Here is an 18555-nt window from a genome sequence, read left to right on the forward strand (position 1 = left end):
CATATTATAATTCTTAACCTTAAAACCCAGTTTCTAGTAAAAAGTAAGCACTTATAAACTGTGTTTTACATTATTCTTTAGATTGGCAAGTTTATAAATACTATTTGTTCCTAGAAAACATTCACTTTCTTAAAGAAAATGTGTTGATGTGGCATCATATTAATAATCCTCTAAGTACCTTTTAGGAGTTTCTCTGCAAAAGGAAACCTGTGTTCTGTAAATAATGTCCCAATGTCTTACTTGGAAACAACTTGGGTATTCAGTGGATTCCCATTATTTATGTTAATTAAGCACAACTCTTAATTGCTATGGACCTAACAGAAGCAGAAGATATTAAGAAGAGGTGGCAAGAATACACAGAAGAACTGTACAAAAAAGATCTTCACAACCCAGATAATCACTATGGTGTGATCACTAATCTAGAGCCAGACATCCTGGAATGTGAAGTCAAGTGGGCCTTAGAAAGCATCACTATGAACAAAGCTAGTGGAGGTGATGGAATTCCAGTTGCACTGTTTCAAATCCTGAAAGATGATGCTGTGAAAGTGCTGCACTCAATATCCCAGCACATTTGGCAAACTCAGCAGTGGCCACAGGACTGGAAAAGGTCAGTTTTCATTCCAATCCCAAAGAAAGGCAAAGCAAAGAATGCTCAAACTACCGCACAATTGCACTCATCTCACATGCTAGAAAAGTAATGCTCAAACTTCTCCAAGCCAGGCTTCAGCAATACATGAACTGTGAACTTCCTGCTGTTCAAGCTGGTTTTCAAAAAGGCAGAGGAACCAGAGATCAAATTGCCAACATCTGCTGGATCATGGAAAAAGCAAGAGAGTTCCAGGAAAACATCTATTTCTGCTTTATTGACTATGCCAAAGCCTTTGACTGTGTGGATCACAATAAACTGTGGAAAATTCTGAAAGAGATGGGCATACCAGACCACCTGACCTGCCTCTTGAGAAATCTGTATGCAAGTCAGGAAGCAACAGTTAGAAGTGGACATGGAACAACAGACTGGTTCCAAATAGGAGAAGGATTAGTCAAGGCTGTATATTGTCACCCTGCTTATTTAACGTCTATGCAGAGTACATCATGAGAATCACTAGATTGGAAGAAACACAAGCTGGAATCAAGATTGCCGGGAGAAATATCAATAACCTCAGATATGCAGATGACACCATCCTTATGGCAGAAAGTGAAGAGGAACTAAAAAGCCTCTTGATGAAAGTGAAAGAGGAGAGTGAAAAAGTTGGCTTAAAGCTCAACATTCAGAAAACGAAGATCATGGCATCTGGTCCCATTACTTCATGGGAAATAGATGGGGAAACAGTAGAAACAGTGTCAGACTTTATTTTGGGGGGCTCCAAAATCACTGCAGATGGTGATTGCAGCCATGAAATTAAAAGACGCTTACTCCTTGGAAGGAAAGATATGACTAACCTAGATAGCATATTCAAAAGCAGAGACATTACTTTGCCAACAAAGGTCCATCTGGTCAAGGCTATGGTTTTTCCAGTGGTCATGTATGGATGTGAGAGTTGGACTGTGAAGAAAGCTGAGTGCCGAAGAGTTGATGGTTTTGAACTGTGGTGTTGGAGAAGACTCTTGGGAGTCCCTTAGACTGCAAGGAGATCCAACCAGTCCATTTTGAAGGAGATCAGCCCTGGGGTTTCTTTGGAAGGACTGATGCTGAAGCTGAAACTCCAATAATTTGGCCACCTCATGCAAAAAGTGGACTCATTGGAAAAGACCCTGATGCTGGGAGGGACTGGAGGCAGGAGGAGAAGGGGACGACAGAGGATGAGATGGCTGGATGGCATCACCGACTCGATGGACATGAGTTTGGGTAAACTCCGAGAGTTGGTGATGGACCGGGAGGCCTGGTGTGCTGCGATTTCTGGGGTCGCAAAGAGTCGGACATGACTGAGCAAGTAAACTGAACTGAACTGATAGCTCAGTTGGTAAAGAATTCACCTGCAGTGCAGGAGACCCAGGTTCAATTCCTGGCTCAGGAAGATCCACTGGAGAAGGGATAGGCTACCTACTCCAGTGAGCTTCCCTTGCGGCTCAGCTGGTAAAGAATCTGCCTGCAGTGTGGGAGACCTGGGTTTGATCCCTGGAGAAGGAAAAGCTACCTACGCCAGTATTCTGGCCTGGAGAATTCCGTGGACTATACAGTCCATGGGGTCACAGAGAGTTGGACATGACTGAGCAACTTTCACTATACATGGATGCTGCAACATGATCACAACATCTATCACCTTACATTTTTACAATTTTTTTTTTGTAGTGAGAACTTAAGTATTTTAATAAAGGAAAATTTATTCCAGTTCTTTCTCATTTTAACACTGTAGTTCCCAATTGGTAGACTCCTGAGACTCTTGACTCTTGAATAGATTGAATGAGCATTACAGCTTCTTAAAGTATAGATATGGTTATGATCAGTAGAATTTAAAAATCATTAGAAAACGTTTGAGTTCAGAATAGATTTTGGGTATCTTGTGGTTTTGTAACATCAACAGAGACCAAAGTGATTCTGTTGACATTTGAGTGTCTGAAATGTTTTGGCTTTATAAAGGGAGTCCTGCAGGACTCTTTTTCATGATATAGCTGGTCATTAGATGGTTATGTTAGGCAGGAATAAATCTTCCTCTACCTGTCTTTGTTTTTTCTGGCTCATCTAAAAAATTAAATTGACACAGGACAGATTAACAGGAGAAAATCAAGGTTTAATGATATGTCTATGTGGGAGAAATCCAGGGAAACTCCCCACAATGGCCGAAACTCTCACCTTAAATACCATCTTCAGCTAAAGACAAAAGATGGGGACATAGTGGTTTGGAACTTAAAAGACGGGTAAGGTAATTCACATGAAGATGGAAAAGGAGATGTTTGGTAAAGCAGTGTGGATCCTGCCGAGTTTCCCTCGTAACATCTAGCCCACGCTCCATGCAGATCCCTCTAGTGATTGCTGTGTCCTCGGCACAGACACTCTATCTAAAACTTTTTTAGATCATGAGAGGGGAAAATCAAAGTTTCTTCCTAAATCTTTCAGGCCTTTGTTTGTTTTTAGCTAGCTCAGAACAATCCACGTGCCAAACAGATATTTTGGTAATTCATTGAGATGTGCACTTTTCTGTGTGTTGCAGTTAAACTAAAAAGCTCAGGGGGTTTTGGAAGTGCCTTTCACGGGACCCTCTAGAGTGTTGCACTGAATCGGGATTTCTGATATGCCTGTGCCAGATAACAGAAGCGCTAAAGCGCAGTTCCTCCCACCCTGCTTGTGGGGCCCCAGGCTGTGGCAGGGTAGGGATGAGCTACTACAGACTTTTTAATGGAGCTGTGGTGACTTGGAATTTTCAGTCTTAATTGGGAAGATTCCAGACAGACCCACAATAGTTCATCTTATTTTGTATATTTAAAAATTTAGGACACTTAAACCCAAGCCTGCCTTTTCAGCCTTCAGTTTAACCATAATATGAAGCTGCTGGGGAGAGGAATAGTTCCCCCCTCTACCATCCTTGAGTCCTTGTGGCTGGACTAATAATAAAATTGACATGAGACAGATAAACAAGAGAAAAACATTTTAATTCATCTGCATGGCAGAGTCTCACAGAAATGGGACCTAAAAAGAGGCCAAAGCAGTCAGCTTTTATGCTCATTCAACAAAGAAACAATAAATTTTTGAGGAAGTGATAGGATGATGGGGCCTCGGACGGTGGCTCAGTAGTAAAGAATCCACCAGGGCTTGATCCCTGGGTCAGAAAGGTCCCCTGGAGGAGGAAATGGCAACCCACTCCAATATCCTTGCCTGGAAAATTCCATGGACAGAGGAGCCTGGCGGGCTGTAATCCATGGGATCGGAAGTCACATGACTTAGCAGCTAAACAGCAACAACAAAGCAACCTCTGGATGCAGGGAATGCACATTTCACATGAGATTTGTTTCCTGTTTTCAGGGAGACTGGAGTGTCAGAGTGTTCCTCTTGCATTGGCTGTTTCTTATGTAACTTTAATTCAAAATACTCAATATGCCATTAAGAACCATGGGGTAGCCTACTCTGGACCCCAGTAGTGCCGTTAGTCTGCTTATAGTCCACTTAAATGTGTTTTATCACCACAAGAAGTGTACATACCTTGCTTGTTTCCATTTTGCTGTCGTTCTTTGTATTTTTATCTTGCAATGCAACTGAGGTTCTACTTGCATTAGAACTACTTGGAGGACTTATTAACATGCATATTCCTGGCTCTATCCAAGACCTACTAAAAAGTAATTTCTGTGAATCGGGGCCTGGGACCTTTCATTTTAATAACTTCCCCATGCAGTTCCTCACGTGATTGAGAGCCACTGCTCTACCGTTCTTAGCAGGCTTTCAAGCATCAGTTCAACTTTTCTTTCTTTATGATGTAATTGTCTTTGCTTATGAAGATCCCTGTCAGAAACCCTGTTGGTACTTTTCATTGGCTATAGATCTTCTGCAACTTTGTCCTTAAAGCCTTCCTGCAATTTTATATGGTTTCTGACAAGAGCTCAAGTCACAGGTGCTCAGCTCTGCCACTGTAGCAGACATGGGCAGTCCATAAGTGAATGAGCTAAAGCTCTAATTCCACACAATTCCCATGCCATGATTTGGGGCTTGGGGGCACACCGCTCCACTTGTGGGGTCTTAGTTTCCCAACCAGAGATTGGACCAGAACTTGGACCCTCATCAGGCACAGTGCAGAGTCCTAACCACTGGACCACCAGGGAATTCTTTGAAATGTTACTCTCTTGTTTCTCAACCACTTAAAAATGAAATGCTGACCTTAAAGGCCATTCTGAAAGTAGACAGTGGACTAGAATTGGCCATGTAGTTCACCAGCCCCCTGTTAAACTGTATCTGCCCTAACACAGTCTTGGTGAATATATAGTAAGTATTTGAGTACTGCCGGGGTCCAGCCCCGGTGGATCCAGGGAATTCGAAGGTGGGGACGGCGTCGGCGTCTTTGGAAAAATACATATTTAATCACAGATACAGAGAGAGATTAGAAACAGATAGTGTAGTAGGAGAATTAGTGGAGAAAAGAGGCTGAATTTCAGCCAGAGAAATGGGAGCAAGAAAGAAGCGACGTGGTGGAATCAGTCTTTCCGGAAACTGATCCGATTTCTTTATTTTGGGGTTTGCTTATATACCTTTTGTTACACATAGGGATGAATACAGAGTCACGCGGGGGTCTTAGGGATATTACATCATCTTCTGGCCATGAGTGAGACCTGCTGACATTCTATGATCCTTTCTTTCTGATAACCAAAAACCTTATTTCTTCTAAGGGTGGTTTTTTCTTAAACCAGGCACCACCCTCCAGATAAAGCTGCATTCCTATAGGATGAGGGTGTAGTGAGTTCCAATCAAGAAAGGAATTTGTTTAACCCAAGGTTAACAGGATTAATCTTAAAGGTTAATACCTATCTCTCCTATATGCTTAAAGGTTAATACTTATTTCTCCTATATGTTAGTTATATTCATTATAAGGGCAGGGAATATGGAGATTTAGCAGCAAACATCAGCCCAACAAATGAAAATCCTTTTACCAATGCTCCCCTTAAGATCTGTCTAGTCTTAAGATAGTGATAAAGGTTACATTTTTACATGGCAAGGACACAGGGATTTATAATAAAGTACAGTGATCTATTACAAAAGAGAAAATCCATTAAATCAAAAAGTCTAGTATTGCTAACATCAAAAACTACTATATTTCCTTTTCTATATTCCAAATACATTGATTAATATATTCCTAGATGCCTAAGGATGTGGAGGCCTGGCAGCAATCATTGACTCAGCAATGAGAAAAGCCCTATGCTAATTAAGACTCTCAAAATACTCCAAAACTCTCTGTGCTGTTTATGGTTGCAGCAGAAAGGTTTGACCTGAGACATCCTTGTCCCACCCAAAGCAGGGAATTAGCAGCAATCATTGACACAACAAATGAAAAACTCTTCACCAATATAATTCCTAACCAACCCATTATACTGATAATTTCTAACTCCCCAAAAGGATTTGCCTTTAGTAAGTCTAAAACATCTCCTGCCTCTCAGATTGGGAGGCTATAAACAATCACGTGTGGCCAGACAAACCTATACAGGTGGGCTAGATAACCTTCAGAGGAGTTCGTAAGCCAAAACACTCTTATCACGCCCAGGAATTTTTATTGCCTTGGAGCTGCACGTTTACTCCTTCTCCGAGAGAAACGGTTATGGGGGAGAGCCCCCCATAAGGTCAGAGGTGTGGGCAAGAGCATAAAACAGACTCTGGTTTTGGGGTTAGATGCTCGGGAACAGGGGGTTTCCTGAGGCTTGATCACGCCTTTGGGTATGCCAAGCCCCCTTCCTCATGACCTTTGCCATGGGCGGAGTTCCTCAGCTGGCCCCCAACAGAGTACCAAGTAAAGTGAATTAATTGTAACACTAGTGATTTTGTATAGAGCATATTGGCCATAGTTCATTTACCCCCTGCTAACTGTACTTGCCCTAACACAGTGTTGGTGAATATATAGTAAGTATTAAGTACCAAGTGAGTGAATTAATTGTAACACTAGTGGTTTTGGATAGAACATATGTTGTTCATCTTTGTGTATTATCTTACTGTACTAACTGGTTCCAAAATGTTTAACAGCTCACTTTTAAATTTTCTCCGAGAGTTAATGCCACGACTATCACTGTTTTCTATTTCTTGAATCAACTGCTTTTTTTCCCCCCTGTGTGTCTAAATAGGAAGGCCCAAACAGTTTGATTAATGAAGAGGAGTTCTTTGATGCTGTTGAAGCTGCTCTTGACAGACAAGATAAAATAGAAGAACAGGTATGTAAATTTTAAAAAGTTTTAAAAATCCTTGGTGTATATTTCATATAAATAGGATTTGAAATCATGATCCTAATAACCTAAGAAATGAACTGTGTCTACATTGAGTCACAAATATAGAAGAACCTTCATAAGTCACTTTCTTTATTGATCAATTTTCAAGCAATAGAAAGAAGACTAATAATTGTTAATGAAACATGCATAAATAACATGAAATTGAATGGAGATATTCTGCCTGTTTTCTTTGAAGTATTCAATTTTCAGTTCAGTCCAGCCATTTAGTTGTGTCAGACTCTTTGCGACCCCATGGACTGCAGCACACCAGGCTTCCCTGTCCATCACCATCTCCCGAAGCTTATTCAAACTCATGTCCATCGAGTCAGTGATGCCATCCAACAGTCTCATCCTCTGTCATCCCCTTCTCCTCCACCTTCAGTCTTTCCCAGCATCAGGGTCTTTTACAATGAGTCAGTTCTTCACATCAGGTGGCCAAAGTATTGGAGTTTCAGTTTCAGCAGCAGTCCTTCCAATGAATAAATATTCAGGACTGATTTTCTTTAGGATGGACTGGTTGGGTCTCCTTGCAGTCCAAGGGACTCCCAAGAGTCTTCTCCAGGACCACAGTTCTAAAGCATCAATTCTTTGGCACTCAGCATTCTTTATAGTCCAACTCTCACATCCTTACGTGACTACTGGAAAAACCATAACTTTAACTAGATGGACCTTTGTTGGCAAAGATATCTCTGCTTTTTAATATCCTGTCTAGGTTGGTCATAGCTTTTCTTCCAAGGAGCAAGCTTCTTTAAATTTCATGGCTGCAGTCACCATCTGCAGTGATTTTGGAGCCTCCCCCCCAAAAATAAAGTCTATTGCTCTTTCGTTGTTTTCCCATCTATTTGCCATGAAGTGATGGTACTGGATGCCATGATCTTAGTTTTCTGAATGTTGAATTTTAAGCCAGCTATTTCACTCTCCTCTTTCACTTTCATCAAGAGGCTCTTTAATTCTTCTTCACTTTCTGCCATAAGGGTGGTGTCATCTGCATATGTGAGATTATTGATATTTCTCTCAGCAATTTTATTATAATTATCATTATCCAATTTTATTATCATTCTGTTAATACAAAGCATATATTTGCTCTGAGTAAAACAGTCTCTTTGAATTTCTCTTCATCACCAAATACTATATGAATTCGAAAGGAAGATGACCAAGAATTTATTTTTCTTCTACGTTAGTACCATTTAGTTTTTATTATTAACTCATTTATTGCTTTCACTACTTTCACCATAATTACTTCCTCACTTTTAACTTTGTTTAGTGTTTTATCATCATTAAATTCACAGCAGTTATACCAAGCCCCTTCTGGGAAATTGAAGGGAAGTATTTCTTAAATCCTTCAACTCAGTTTCAAGATTAATTTGGGTCTTCACCTTTAGAGGCTTCCCTGTGAGTCAGATGGTAAAGAATCTGCCTGCAGTGCAGGAGACTCAGGTTCAATCCTTGGGTTGGGAAGATCCCCTGGAGAAGGGAATGGCTACTCATTCCAGTATTCTTGTCTGGAGAATCCCATGGATGGAGAAGCCTGGTGAGCTACAGTACATGGGGTCCCTAAGAGTCAGACATGATTGAGCAACTAGCACTTTCACTTTTTTCACTTTTTCACTTTACCTTAATTCTGCAACAGTGCAATTACCATGTATTACCGCTAGATGGTACCATATATTACCACTAGGTTCCTAACATTGTACAGGAGGCTGTGATGAAAACCATCCCCAAGAAAAAGAAATGCAAAAAGGAAAAATGGTTGTCTGAGGAGGCCTTACAAATGGCTGAGAAAAGAAGAGACACAAAAGGCAAAGGAGAAAAGGAAAGATATATCCATCTGAATGCAGAGTTCCAAAGAATAGCAAGGAGCGATAAGAAAGCCTTCCTAAGTGACCAGTGCAAAGAAATAGAGGAAAACAATAGAATGGGAACAACTAGAGATCTCTTCAAGAAAGTTAGAGATAACCAAGGGAACATTTCATGCAAGGATAGGCACAATAAAGGACAAGAAATGGTATGGACCTAACAGAAGCAGAAGGTATTAAGAGGTGGCAAAAATACACAGAACTATACAAAAAAAGATCTCTATGACCCAGATAACCATGATGGTGTGATCACTCACCTAGAACCAGACATCCTGGAATGCTAAGTCAAGTGGGTCTTAGGAAGCATCACTACAAACAAAGCTAGTGGAAGTGATGGAATTCCAGTTGAGCTGTTTCAAATCTTAAAAGATGATGCTGTGAAAGTGGTGCACTCAATGTGCCAGCAAATTTGGAAAACTCAGCAGTGGCCACAGGACTGGAAAAAGTCAGTTTTCATTCCAGTCCCAAAGAAAGGCAATGCCAAAGAATGCTCAAACTACCGCACGATTGCACTCATCTCACACGCTAGCAAAGTAATGCTCAAAATTCTCCAAGCCAGGCTTCAAGAGTATGTGACTGAGAACTCCCAGATGTTCAAGCTGGATTTAGAAAAGGCAGAAGAACAGGAGATCAAATTGCCAACATCTGTTTGATGATAGAAAAAGCAAGAGAGTTCCAGAAAAACATCTGCTTCATTGACTATGCTAAAACCTTTGTGTGGATCACAACAAACTGGAAAATTCTTCAAGAGATGGGTTTACCAGACCACCTTACCTGCCTCCTAAAAAATCTGTATGCAGGTCAAGAAGCAACACTTCAGACTAGACATGGAACAATGGACTGAATCCAAATCAGGAAAGGAGTACGGCAAGGCTGTATATTGTCACCTGCTTATTTAACTTATATGCAGAGTACATCATGAGAAACGCTGGGCTGGAAGAGGCACAAGCTGGAATCAAGATTGCTGGGAGAAACATCAATAACCTCAGATACGCACATGACACCACCCTTGTGACAGAAAGTGAAGAGGAACTAAAGAGCCTCTTGATGAAAGTGAAAGAGGAGAGTGAAAAAGTTGGCTTAAAACTGAACATTCAGAAAACTAAGATCATGATATCCGGTCACATCATTTCATGGGAAATAGATGGGGAACCATGGAAACAGTGACAGACTTTCTTTTCTTGGACTCCAAAATCACTGCAGATGGTGACTGCAGCCATGAAATTAAAGATGCTTACTCCTTGGAAGAAAAGTTATGACCAACCTGGACAGCATATTAAAAAGCAGAGACATTGCTTTGCCAGCAAAGGTCCGTCTAATCAAAGCTATAGTTTATCCAGAAGTCATGTATGGATGTGAGAGTTGAACCATAAAGAAAGCTGAGTGCTGAAGAACTGATGCTTTTGAGCTGTGGTGTTGGAGAAGACTCTGGAGAGTCCCTTGGACTGCAAGGAGATCCAACCAGTCCATCCTAAAGAAAATCAGTCCTGAATGTTCTTTGGAAGGACTGCTGCTGAAGCTGAAACTCCAGTACTTTGGCCACCTGAAGGCGGGAAGAGAAGGGGATGACAGAGGATGGGATGGTTGGATGGCATCACTGACTCAATGGACATGAATTTGAGCCAGCTCTGGCAGTTGGTGATGGACTGGGAGGCCTGGTGTGGCCTGGTGTGCTGCAGTCCACGGGGTTGCAAAGAGTCAGATATGACCGAGTGACTGAACTGAACTGAACTGAACCACTAGATGGTACTTACCCTTGAACTTTAGTTATTCTTCTCAAGACTGTAAGCGTCTTATAAATGTAATGTGTGTCAGTTGTATGCCCTAAATTAACTTGCATAGAAGAATTGGCTTGTTTATTCCTTTTAATTTTAAAGGCAGTGAAGGCTATTATGCTGTCAACTAAGGTGGGCACTTGCCACCTGCCTCTACACCGATTAAATCACAAGTGTTGCTCCAACTGCTGTCCTTCAGCACTCCCTTAACAGAGCACAGGTTGGAGAGGAGGAATGAGGCACTCCATGCTCTGGGAAAATTGGCAGAATAGGCCCTCAAATAGATATCTTTAGGACATGATTTTATGAGTCCAGTTCATGGAATTCCTTCATGGTGATATCTGCTACTGATGACTAGCTGAAATATGCAAAAATGCATTGATTACATATACTTCCCCTTCACCAAAATCACAAATATGCTGACCTTCCCTCACTACCTCTTTGGAGCAGTGTCCCTGAGCTATCTGACATGCTGCCTCCTAGGCTGTGGTCCTCATTTTGCCCCAAGTGAAACTTAGCTCACAGCTCTCACATTGTGCATTGTTTTTAAGTTGATAGTGCCCATTTAGTGGTCTGTCTACCCAAGGTAAGTTGTCTGCAACAGCGGCTGTTTGCTTTTCATGTTCATTTTATAGATCTCTATTTCCCGTTTTTTAACATGCAGAACTCTAGAAGTTTCAGTTCCTAAGTGAGTTCTCATTTTGGGTGCCAAAAATGTAGCATCTGAAAACCTATCCTTGTATTTAGTTTTTTTGGTGTTTACATTTTTTTTGGTTAGTTTTTTCCCCTTCACTGTGTTTTTCCTTTTGTTTTAATCTGGGTTATTTGGGGAAGAGTTTTGAACTGTGAGATGAAGACAAGTTAGTCTTGAGTTTTGCCACTAACCATGTAGCTCAACACTTATTGCTTAAATCCTCTGGGCCTTGGTTTTCTAATCTTTGAAACAAGTGCTAGGACAGGATGATTCAGACCCTCCCTTCTGGCTTAAAAATGCTCCTCTACTGGATATCAGTATGGTGGCTGAGTTGGAATTGAATCAATGAAAACTTCTTTAGACTTTGGAAAAAAGAAATATTCAAGGGGCTATCAATATCCTTGGTCTAAGGTTAGTGTCTTTGGAATCTGAAAGAAGAAAGTCAGGATACATCAAGTGTCAAGATTTGGCAAGACTTGTGTCTTTAGAATAGCTTCATAATTCAAATATTTATGAATACTAAACTGTTAAGTAATTAAATGTTACATTATCCACTCTTAAGTTGCAAAATACACTTTGTAACCTTCCTATTTAAAATTATATGCTTTCTTAGTCGCAGAGTGAAAAGGTCAGGTTACATTGGTCTACTTCAATGACATCTGGAGATGCCTTTTCTTCTGTGGGGACTCATAGATTTGTCCAAAAGGTAAGCTAATGCCAGAGTTTACTGAAAGTATATGCTATATTCTTCACTGTTGATGAAACTACCCTGTTACATAAGTTTTCTTCATTTTCCTGAATTTAAGTAATGAGATTTTTTTTGTTTGGTATTACATGTTTTCTTCCATAGACATCCTCCAAAAACTGTTAGAAATCTTCTTCTGAATATAATGTTCTTCCATTTTTATTTAAGGGAAAAGAAGGGTGGGGGATAGGGAATGGCTTGTCCAAAACAGTTAACCAGAAATGTGGCCAGCGATATTAAATCTTTCTTCTCTGGGGTTAATTGGTCCATATTGTATTACTGGCAGCCTGCATTCTTCATAGAAAGACTTTGGAGCGTTACACATAATAGGTGCCTGAAGTCAGCACTCGCTGCTGAGCCCGTTTCATATAGTGCTTTGTTCTCTCTCTTTATCTTGTGTTTGGAAGTTGGTACTGAATGCTCTGTTGTGCCTTTGTTCTGATTACTTGGTTTTTTCTTTGTCTGTCTCTGGTAGCCCTATAGTCGCTCTTCCTCCATGTCTTCCATTGATCTAGTCAGTGCCTCTGACGATGTTCACAGATTCAGCTCCCAGGTACTGTATGAATGTATAGCGTGGACTTGAGTCTTTCTGTGCTATATTTCAGCCTGCTTTCCCAGTTCCTAGAAGTCTTTTGATTAGGCCACTTGTTTTGGTTTGAATTTTAAATAGTAACATCAAGCATTAAACAAGCCTTCCTTATCTGCTAAACTATTTAGGCATGCATGTGCCCTTTGTATCCTCTGTTGTGAATAGCTTGGAATTTCACCACGTAGGAGGTACTCCTGAAAGATTTCAAACTGAACTGAAGCTAGTAGAAGGTATCTGGTTTTTAACTATCCTGTGATATCTGTTTCTTCAGACAGGATTCAGCAACTTTTGTGGACATGGTCTATAGAATATGTTATAGCATCAAAGTGGGTTTCAAGTCTCACTTCCAATATAATTTAAAATACCTCATAATCAACAGGGAAATAACTTTTAAAATAAAATTTGTCTCATTACCATTATACGTTTTGTTGAACTGGTTGTATTTTCCTTAGGTAGATTACCCTTGGAAATGAGTATTCCTGTCCATATGATAAATCTATGGAAATTGATTTTAAATTATTTAGTATCACCATCATTTAGGAATTTAGGATAGGGATTTGGATGCATGCAGTCTCTGCCCTCATAATAAAATCAAAAGTACCAACAGAAGGATATTTTTGCATCAGCATTAGGTTAAAAAATTTTTTTTAATCTTCACATACTTGGCTTTCAACCTTGTATTTTTATGGTGATTGCATTTCGTTTGTGATATGTCATCATATGTTAAGAACCTGAACTCTAGTCAAAATGACCAAGTTTAAATCTGGTTTCCTGCATATTTGACAACTTTTCTAACTCCTCTGTGCTTTGCTTCTGTCATCTAGCTAGGACTGTGTTAGAGCTGGAACCTAGCATGTAGGAAGTGCTCAGTTAATGAGCTTTTATCATTGCCATATTATTTCTTTGAGCTAATCAAAATTATCTGCGTTATTTTTTCCTCAGTTTTCCAGTAAATGATTTTTAAAAATCAGTTTAAACCAGGTGTATGAATAAAATTTATATTAGTTTTCAATTATGCAATAAAGAAGAAAATTGTTTATGACTCAGATTTTTTTCTGACTTTTGTAGTTTTTTTCTCCTTGAACATTTTTGGGAAAGAGATATATCAGTTCCTCATCAGAAATTACCCTTAGCCAGATTTAGTACAATATTTATCACCTCCTGCTAATTCATTTATGCATGCTTTTAAAATAGTGACTTTTATTTTACAGTAAATCAGTGACCAAACTGGATAATACTGGGAGACTGGTTTATTTGCTAAGCTCCACCTTGCATTGAAATAATAAAATAACAGACTCTTTAAAAGATATCATTACTGGTCACTATTTTCTCTTAAAATATAGAAATATACAGGCTATAAATTAAAGAAAATGTAATAAGAGCAAGAAAAGAATTTGAACTGTTTATAGGTGCCTAAGGATTAGGGCTTCAGAACCCAGACCTGGACCTTAGTTATAGAGTATATAAAACAGCTGAAAGCCTTCAGATACAAGTGAAATGTCGAGGAGCAGGTGCCCAGATTTTCACAAAACTTCCAAATGCAGCTTACTTCTTCACCTAATTTCTTGTGTAACTCAGTTGAGAAAAATCTTTCTAGTATTTTTTTTCCTAATGTACAATGCTCAAGATTGATCTGGTTCTGTTTTTAAAAGCTTTTGATTATTCTGTTCTTTTATATGCCCGAAGGGGAAATTAAGAGCAATAGCATTGAGGTCTCTTTAAGTATTTACTGTCTTGCTAAAGTATTTGTTGTCATTAGCAGACTTGGGCTCTGGCAGTTAACTATTGATTAATTTGGCTATGCCATCTACATACAAATACTGGCTCATGATCACTTTGCTCTTGTTGACATATAATGGTCATAGTCCTGCTTAAAGAGGATAATTAAAGGTAAAACTGAGATTGCCCCTGAAAATAACTTCAAATAAAATCTATGACTCTCTTAGGAAATTGGGCTTCCCTGGTAGCTCAGCTGGTAAAGAATCTGCCTGCCTGAAGGAGTGCATGGCAACCCACTCCAGTACTCTTGCCTGGAGAATCCCCATGGACAGGGGAGCCTGGCAGGCTACAGTCCATAGGGTCACAAAAAGTTGGACACGACTGAGTGACTAAGCACAGCACTAGGAAATTAGTAGTAACACATGAATCTTTTGGCAGGTGTTGGAAATGAAGTAGCCCTAAATGAAAGGGTATAGAAAGTAGGAAAGAATTAGATTCCTAAATGGATCTTTTTGGCCACATTTATTTCCATACCACAGTTACCATGTAAAGGTGTCAACTCACAGACCAAAGGAAAATAAAAAGCATCCTTAGTTGGAAAAAAAAGAGAGAAAATCAAAGGGTGGGTAGTACATCTACAGGTTAATGTATGATGAGAATCACCATTGCAAAAAAAAGTCTGAGTAAAGCTTTTGCCCACTTTTGTCCTTAATAACTTTACTGTTGTGGTAATTGTCTATTTCACCCCTCCTTTTTTTATTATATAAAATAAAATTGCTAATTACTTTTATGCTGATAAATGCTAATTTAGCTGAACTAGAATGTGGTCTAAAATAATAGATCACTATTAATATACATATTCTTTTTTCATATATCTGTATATTAAGTAAAATTACATACCTCAGTAATAGTTTTTTCCTACCAATGTAGATAATTCTATATATACTGTTTTGTATAAAAACTAGCATTTTTTTGTTTTGTTCAGTAAATATAGGTCTAGATCTCCTTGTCTGTTGTATGAATATGCATGTTAGATTTACCACCTAGTATTGGACATTTATTTTCAGTTAGTCTCTATTATTTAATAAATAGTGCTGCCTAGGCCTCCCTGTATATACACCTTCTCTGTCTATACATCATGGTACATTTATCCAGTTGTTTTCCTAGAATATATTTCTAGAAGTTTTAGGACAGAGGCCGTGCACACACCTCAGCTTTTTTATTCTTATTGCGAGATTGTCCATTAGAGAAGTTGAACCAGCTACACTCCTGGGTCAGTTTTCTTTTGCTATCCTGACACTGAATATTATAATTTAGTTAACATTTGCCAGTGTGATAGACTAGAAGTGTTATTTTTGCTCCTTGACTGTTTGCGCTCTTCAGTGAATTGATTGTTCATATCATTGGCCATTTTGCTTTTAGGTTAACAGTATACTGTTAATTTGTTATTAATAAATCATTGTGTCCAGCAGATTCCTTTATGACCCTGTAACAGTAAGCGTAGTTGTATTCCTTTCACATGGAGAAGAAAAAGAGGCTTAAACTCTGAGCCCTTCTGAGACTTTTGTTGATTACACTTTTGTTGTGCCATTAAAGGACAATTTTGTTTAGAGCTAGCCTTCTAAAATGGCATACTGAGTGATTGAAATGTGAAGTGAAAGAAAAGGTAAGAATTGGAGTGCCATCACCTCCAAATGTGTTTTATCACCAGTCTTTTCATAGTTTATTTGCTATGAAGATGCTGTTTATGTCAGTTTACCATTTTCAACTCAAGGTGCAAAAAACCAGGGACACGATTCCTGAAATTACACTTAGGCTAAAATTCACCCTTCTTGTTTTTAAGTGATAGATACTTCTAGTAACATTATTTTCTAGTATGTCAGACTTTGAACGTGATAAGGTAGAAATTTGGGCCAATGTTTATTCATGTCATCCAATTAAATGGTCCCTAGCGTTAGACACTTATTTTTAATATAGAGTCATAACTGGAAACAGTAAATGGAGCATCTTTATATCTGAAATATGAGTGTGGTCACAAAGACCCAAGCCATTGTCCCTGTAGTAACATTGCTACTGCATATTTTAAGATAAAATTCATTACAGTGAGATTTTACTGGTATCATCTTTCTTTGTAACCTTAATATTTTTACTTCAAGGAATATACCATAATGGATAAAGATTCCTTGGTGAAGGCTTTGAAGACATGGCTAATATAGTAATTCGGTACTTCATTAGTTTTGTTAATTTCCTAGGAGCACAGTAGTGAATACATCTTGTTTGTTTCTCTGTTGGATGTTTTCAAGCCCTCTTAAGACTTAAAACTTTTCCATAGATGCAATGGTAGCTATAATAGGAATTCTGTTGCTTCATCTATCTAGCAAGACAATATTAAAAACATTTACTGTACACTGTTTCAAACTTAAGTTACCTCCTATCAGTTTATATTTGTGGAATCTGGTAATCTGGTTTCTTTTGCATCAAAACACAAATCAAAAACAGCTTATCATTTTTCAGACATTTGAAATAACTAATTTAGGAATACTCTCCCAAATAGAAACACAATTACCTGCATATTTTTTCAACAAAAGAGCTAAATGGCACTAAAGTTCTTTTGAACAGAACTCTCTTTGTTTTTTTTAGCAGAATAAAATCCTTAACATTCTTCTTTCACAAATAATCCATTTAAAGTAGGGCCTCTTTGGGAGAAATAATTCTTTCTACCTCTGATCTCATGATAAATATAGGTGTTCTTAACTCCTAGTAGCCTACAGAAAAAGTATGTACATACCCAGATATAAAGATTTCTAAGATATCTAGAAGTGATTAAAAATAATCTCCCAGTTGTGGTGTGGCCGAGGACTAGTGCCTTAGGCCAGGCTGCTGTGGAGGCTCTATTTGTGCACGCTAACTGGGACCTGGGATTTGCTTTGCTCTTCCTCTAATCAGATACCTTTGGCATATAGTATCTGTAACTTGGAATTCTACATTAGTCATCCTGAACCTCTCAAAGCAGATTTCAGAATTTTAGAGACACAAAGATTTTATTCCCAGTCAGTCTTTGAAGTTATGTTTTCTAATTAAGGCTTTATAAAATTATAGATGGACTAGTAGTCATGTTTTAAAGTTTCTTCCAGTTCTCTAACTCAACACCCTTCACACCAAAGATTATGGATAAAGAAATAAGTTACTATGTAACATTTATTTAGTACAAATGTAGATTGTAGAATTTCAGCCTACACACTGTTACCAAAAACTTTTCTGATGATCATTGCCAATTAAAGAGACATTTTTAGTCATAACTACTTTCAGTAATTATGAAGCCAAAAATGCCTTCCGAAATCCAGGAAACTTGGTGTACACATCACAATAACATAGTGATAACATCCTTATATGCAGAAAAATGATATCTTCAAAGGGACTAATTTTAAGAGCTCTGCCTCCAAATCATTAATGTATTTAATTCAAAATACATGTAAAGCTAGTTCTTATGTTTCCCTAATGAATGTAATAGACTTTATGTAAAACAAGTTGTTAAACTTAGGAATAAATCTTAAAATTGAAGCATAATATACATATTTTTCAATTCTTTTCTGCCTTTTTTTAATATTCTATAAAACAAAATTATGAGTAAAAGTTAAGAAAATAGGACTTAGAAACTGTCTGTGTAGATGGAAAAGGTGCCAGTTCCTTCAGAGACAATCTGTTTATCACTTCATTTCTGTTTATAAACATGTTTCATATTAGAAAGTTTTCCAGAGAACACTTAAATGAGATCTTACCAATTAATCTGATTGAGGATTCTGGGAATAAGAACTATTTGACTCTATTTATAAAAGATGTGTCAGGATAATTTGATAGTTAAAAGCAGAGGTTGCAATTTAAATGTAGTAAAAGAAATTTAGTTAGAAATTTAGACAGAATGTAGAATAATGAAATGAAATCAGATATACGGAGAGGTTGGTTATTTTTTAAGCTGGCTTATATTCATGATAAAAGAGGAATTGAGTATAATAACAAAAATTTTCTTTTTGTAGAGAAGTCTTGACACACAACAAGCTTTCTAATATCTCTGTGTAGTATTTAACTACAGAAACACTGGACTAGATGGTCTCTTTGTGACCCTTTTACGCTTAATGCTCCATGATTTTATGCTTTAAGACATTATCTCTGTAAGAATACATATTGTAGGAAAGGAAGGAGTAGTTCTTTTTTTCAGAAAACACGTATTTTGGTCACTTGATGGACATTAGGCCAGTGTTAAGCAGAGTGAAGCACCTTCTTTCCCC

General features: G+C 38.3%; 1 protein-coding gene across 2 annotated transcripts in view; it reads left to right on the plus strand.

Annotated features, from left to right (window-relative positions):
- Window positions 1-18555, plus strand: part of LOC120860953 (ceramide transfer protein) — a 122519-nt gene that overhangs the window by 89590 nt on the left and 14374 nt on the right. Inside the window, exons 10-12 of one of the 2 annotated variants that reach the window (XM_040236663.1) lie at window positions 6751-6837; window positions 11830-11922; window positions 12437-12514. In XM_040236663.1, the coding sequence (XP_040092597.1) occupies window positions 6751-6837; window positions 11830-11922; window positions 12437-12514 (258 nt within the window). The remainder of the gene's footprint in view (window positions 1-6750; window positions 6838-11829; window positions 11923-12436; window positions 12515-18555) is intronic. The other variant, XM_040236662.1, reaches the window with a different exon arrangement.

Source organism: Oryx dammah, unplaced genomic scaffold, assembly GCF_014754425.2.
Source record: "Oryx dammah isolate SB20612 unplaced genomic scaffold, SCBI_Odam_1.1 HiC_scaffold_11210, whole genome shotgun sequence".
NCBI classification, from domain to species: domain Eukaryota; kingdom Metazoa; phylum Chordata; class Mammalia; order Artiodactyla; family Bovidae; genus Oryx; species Oryx dammah.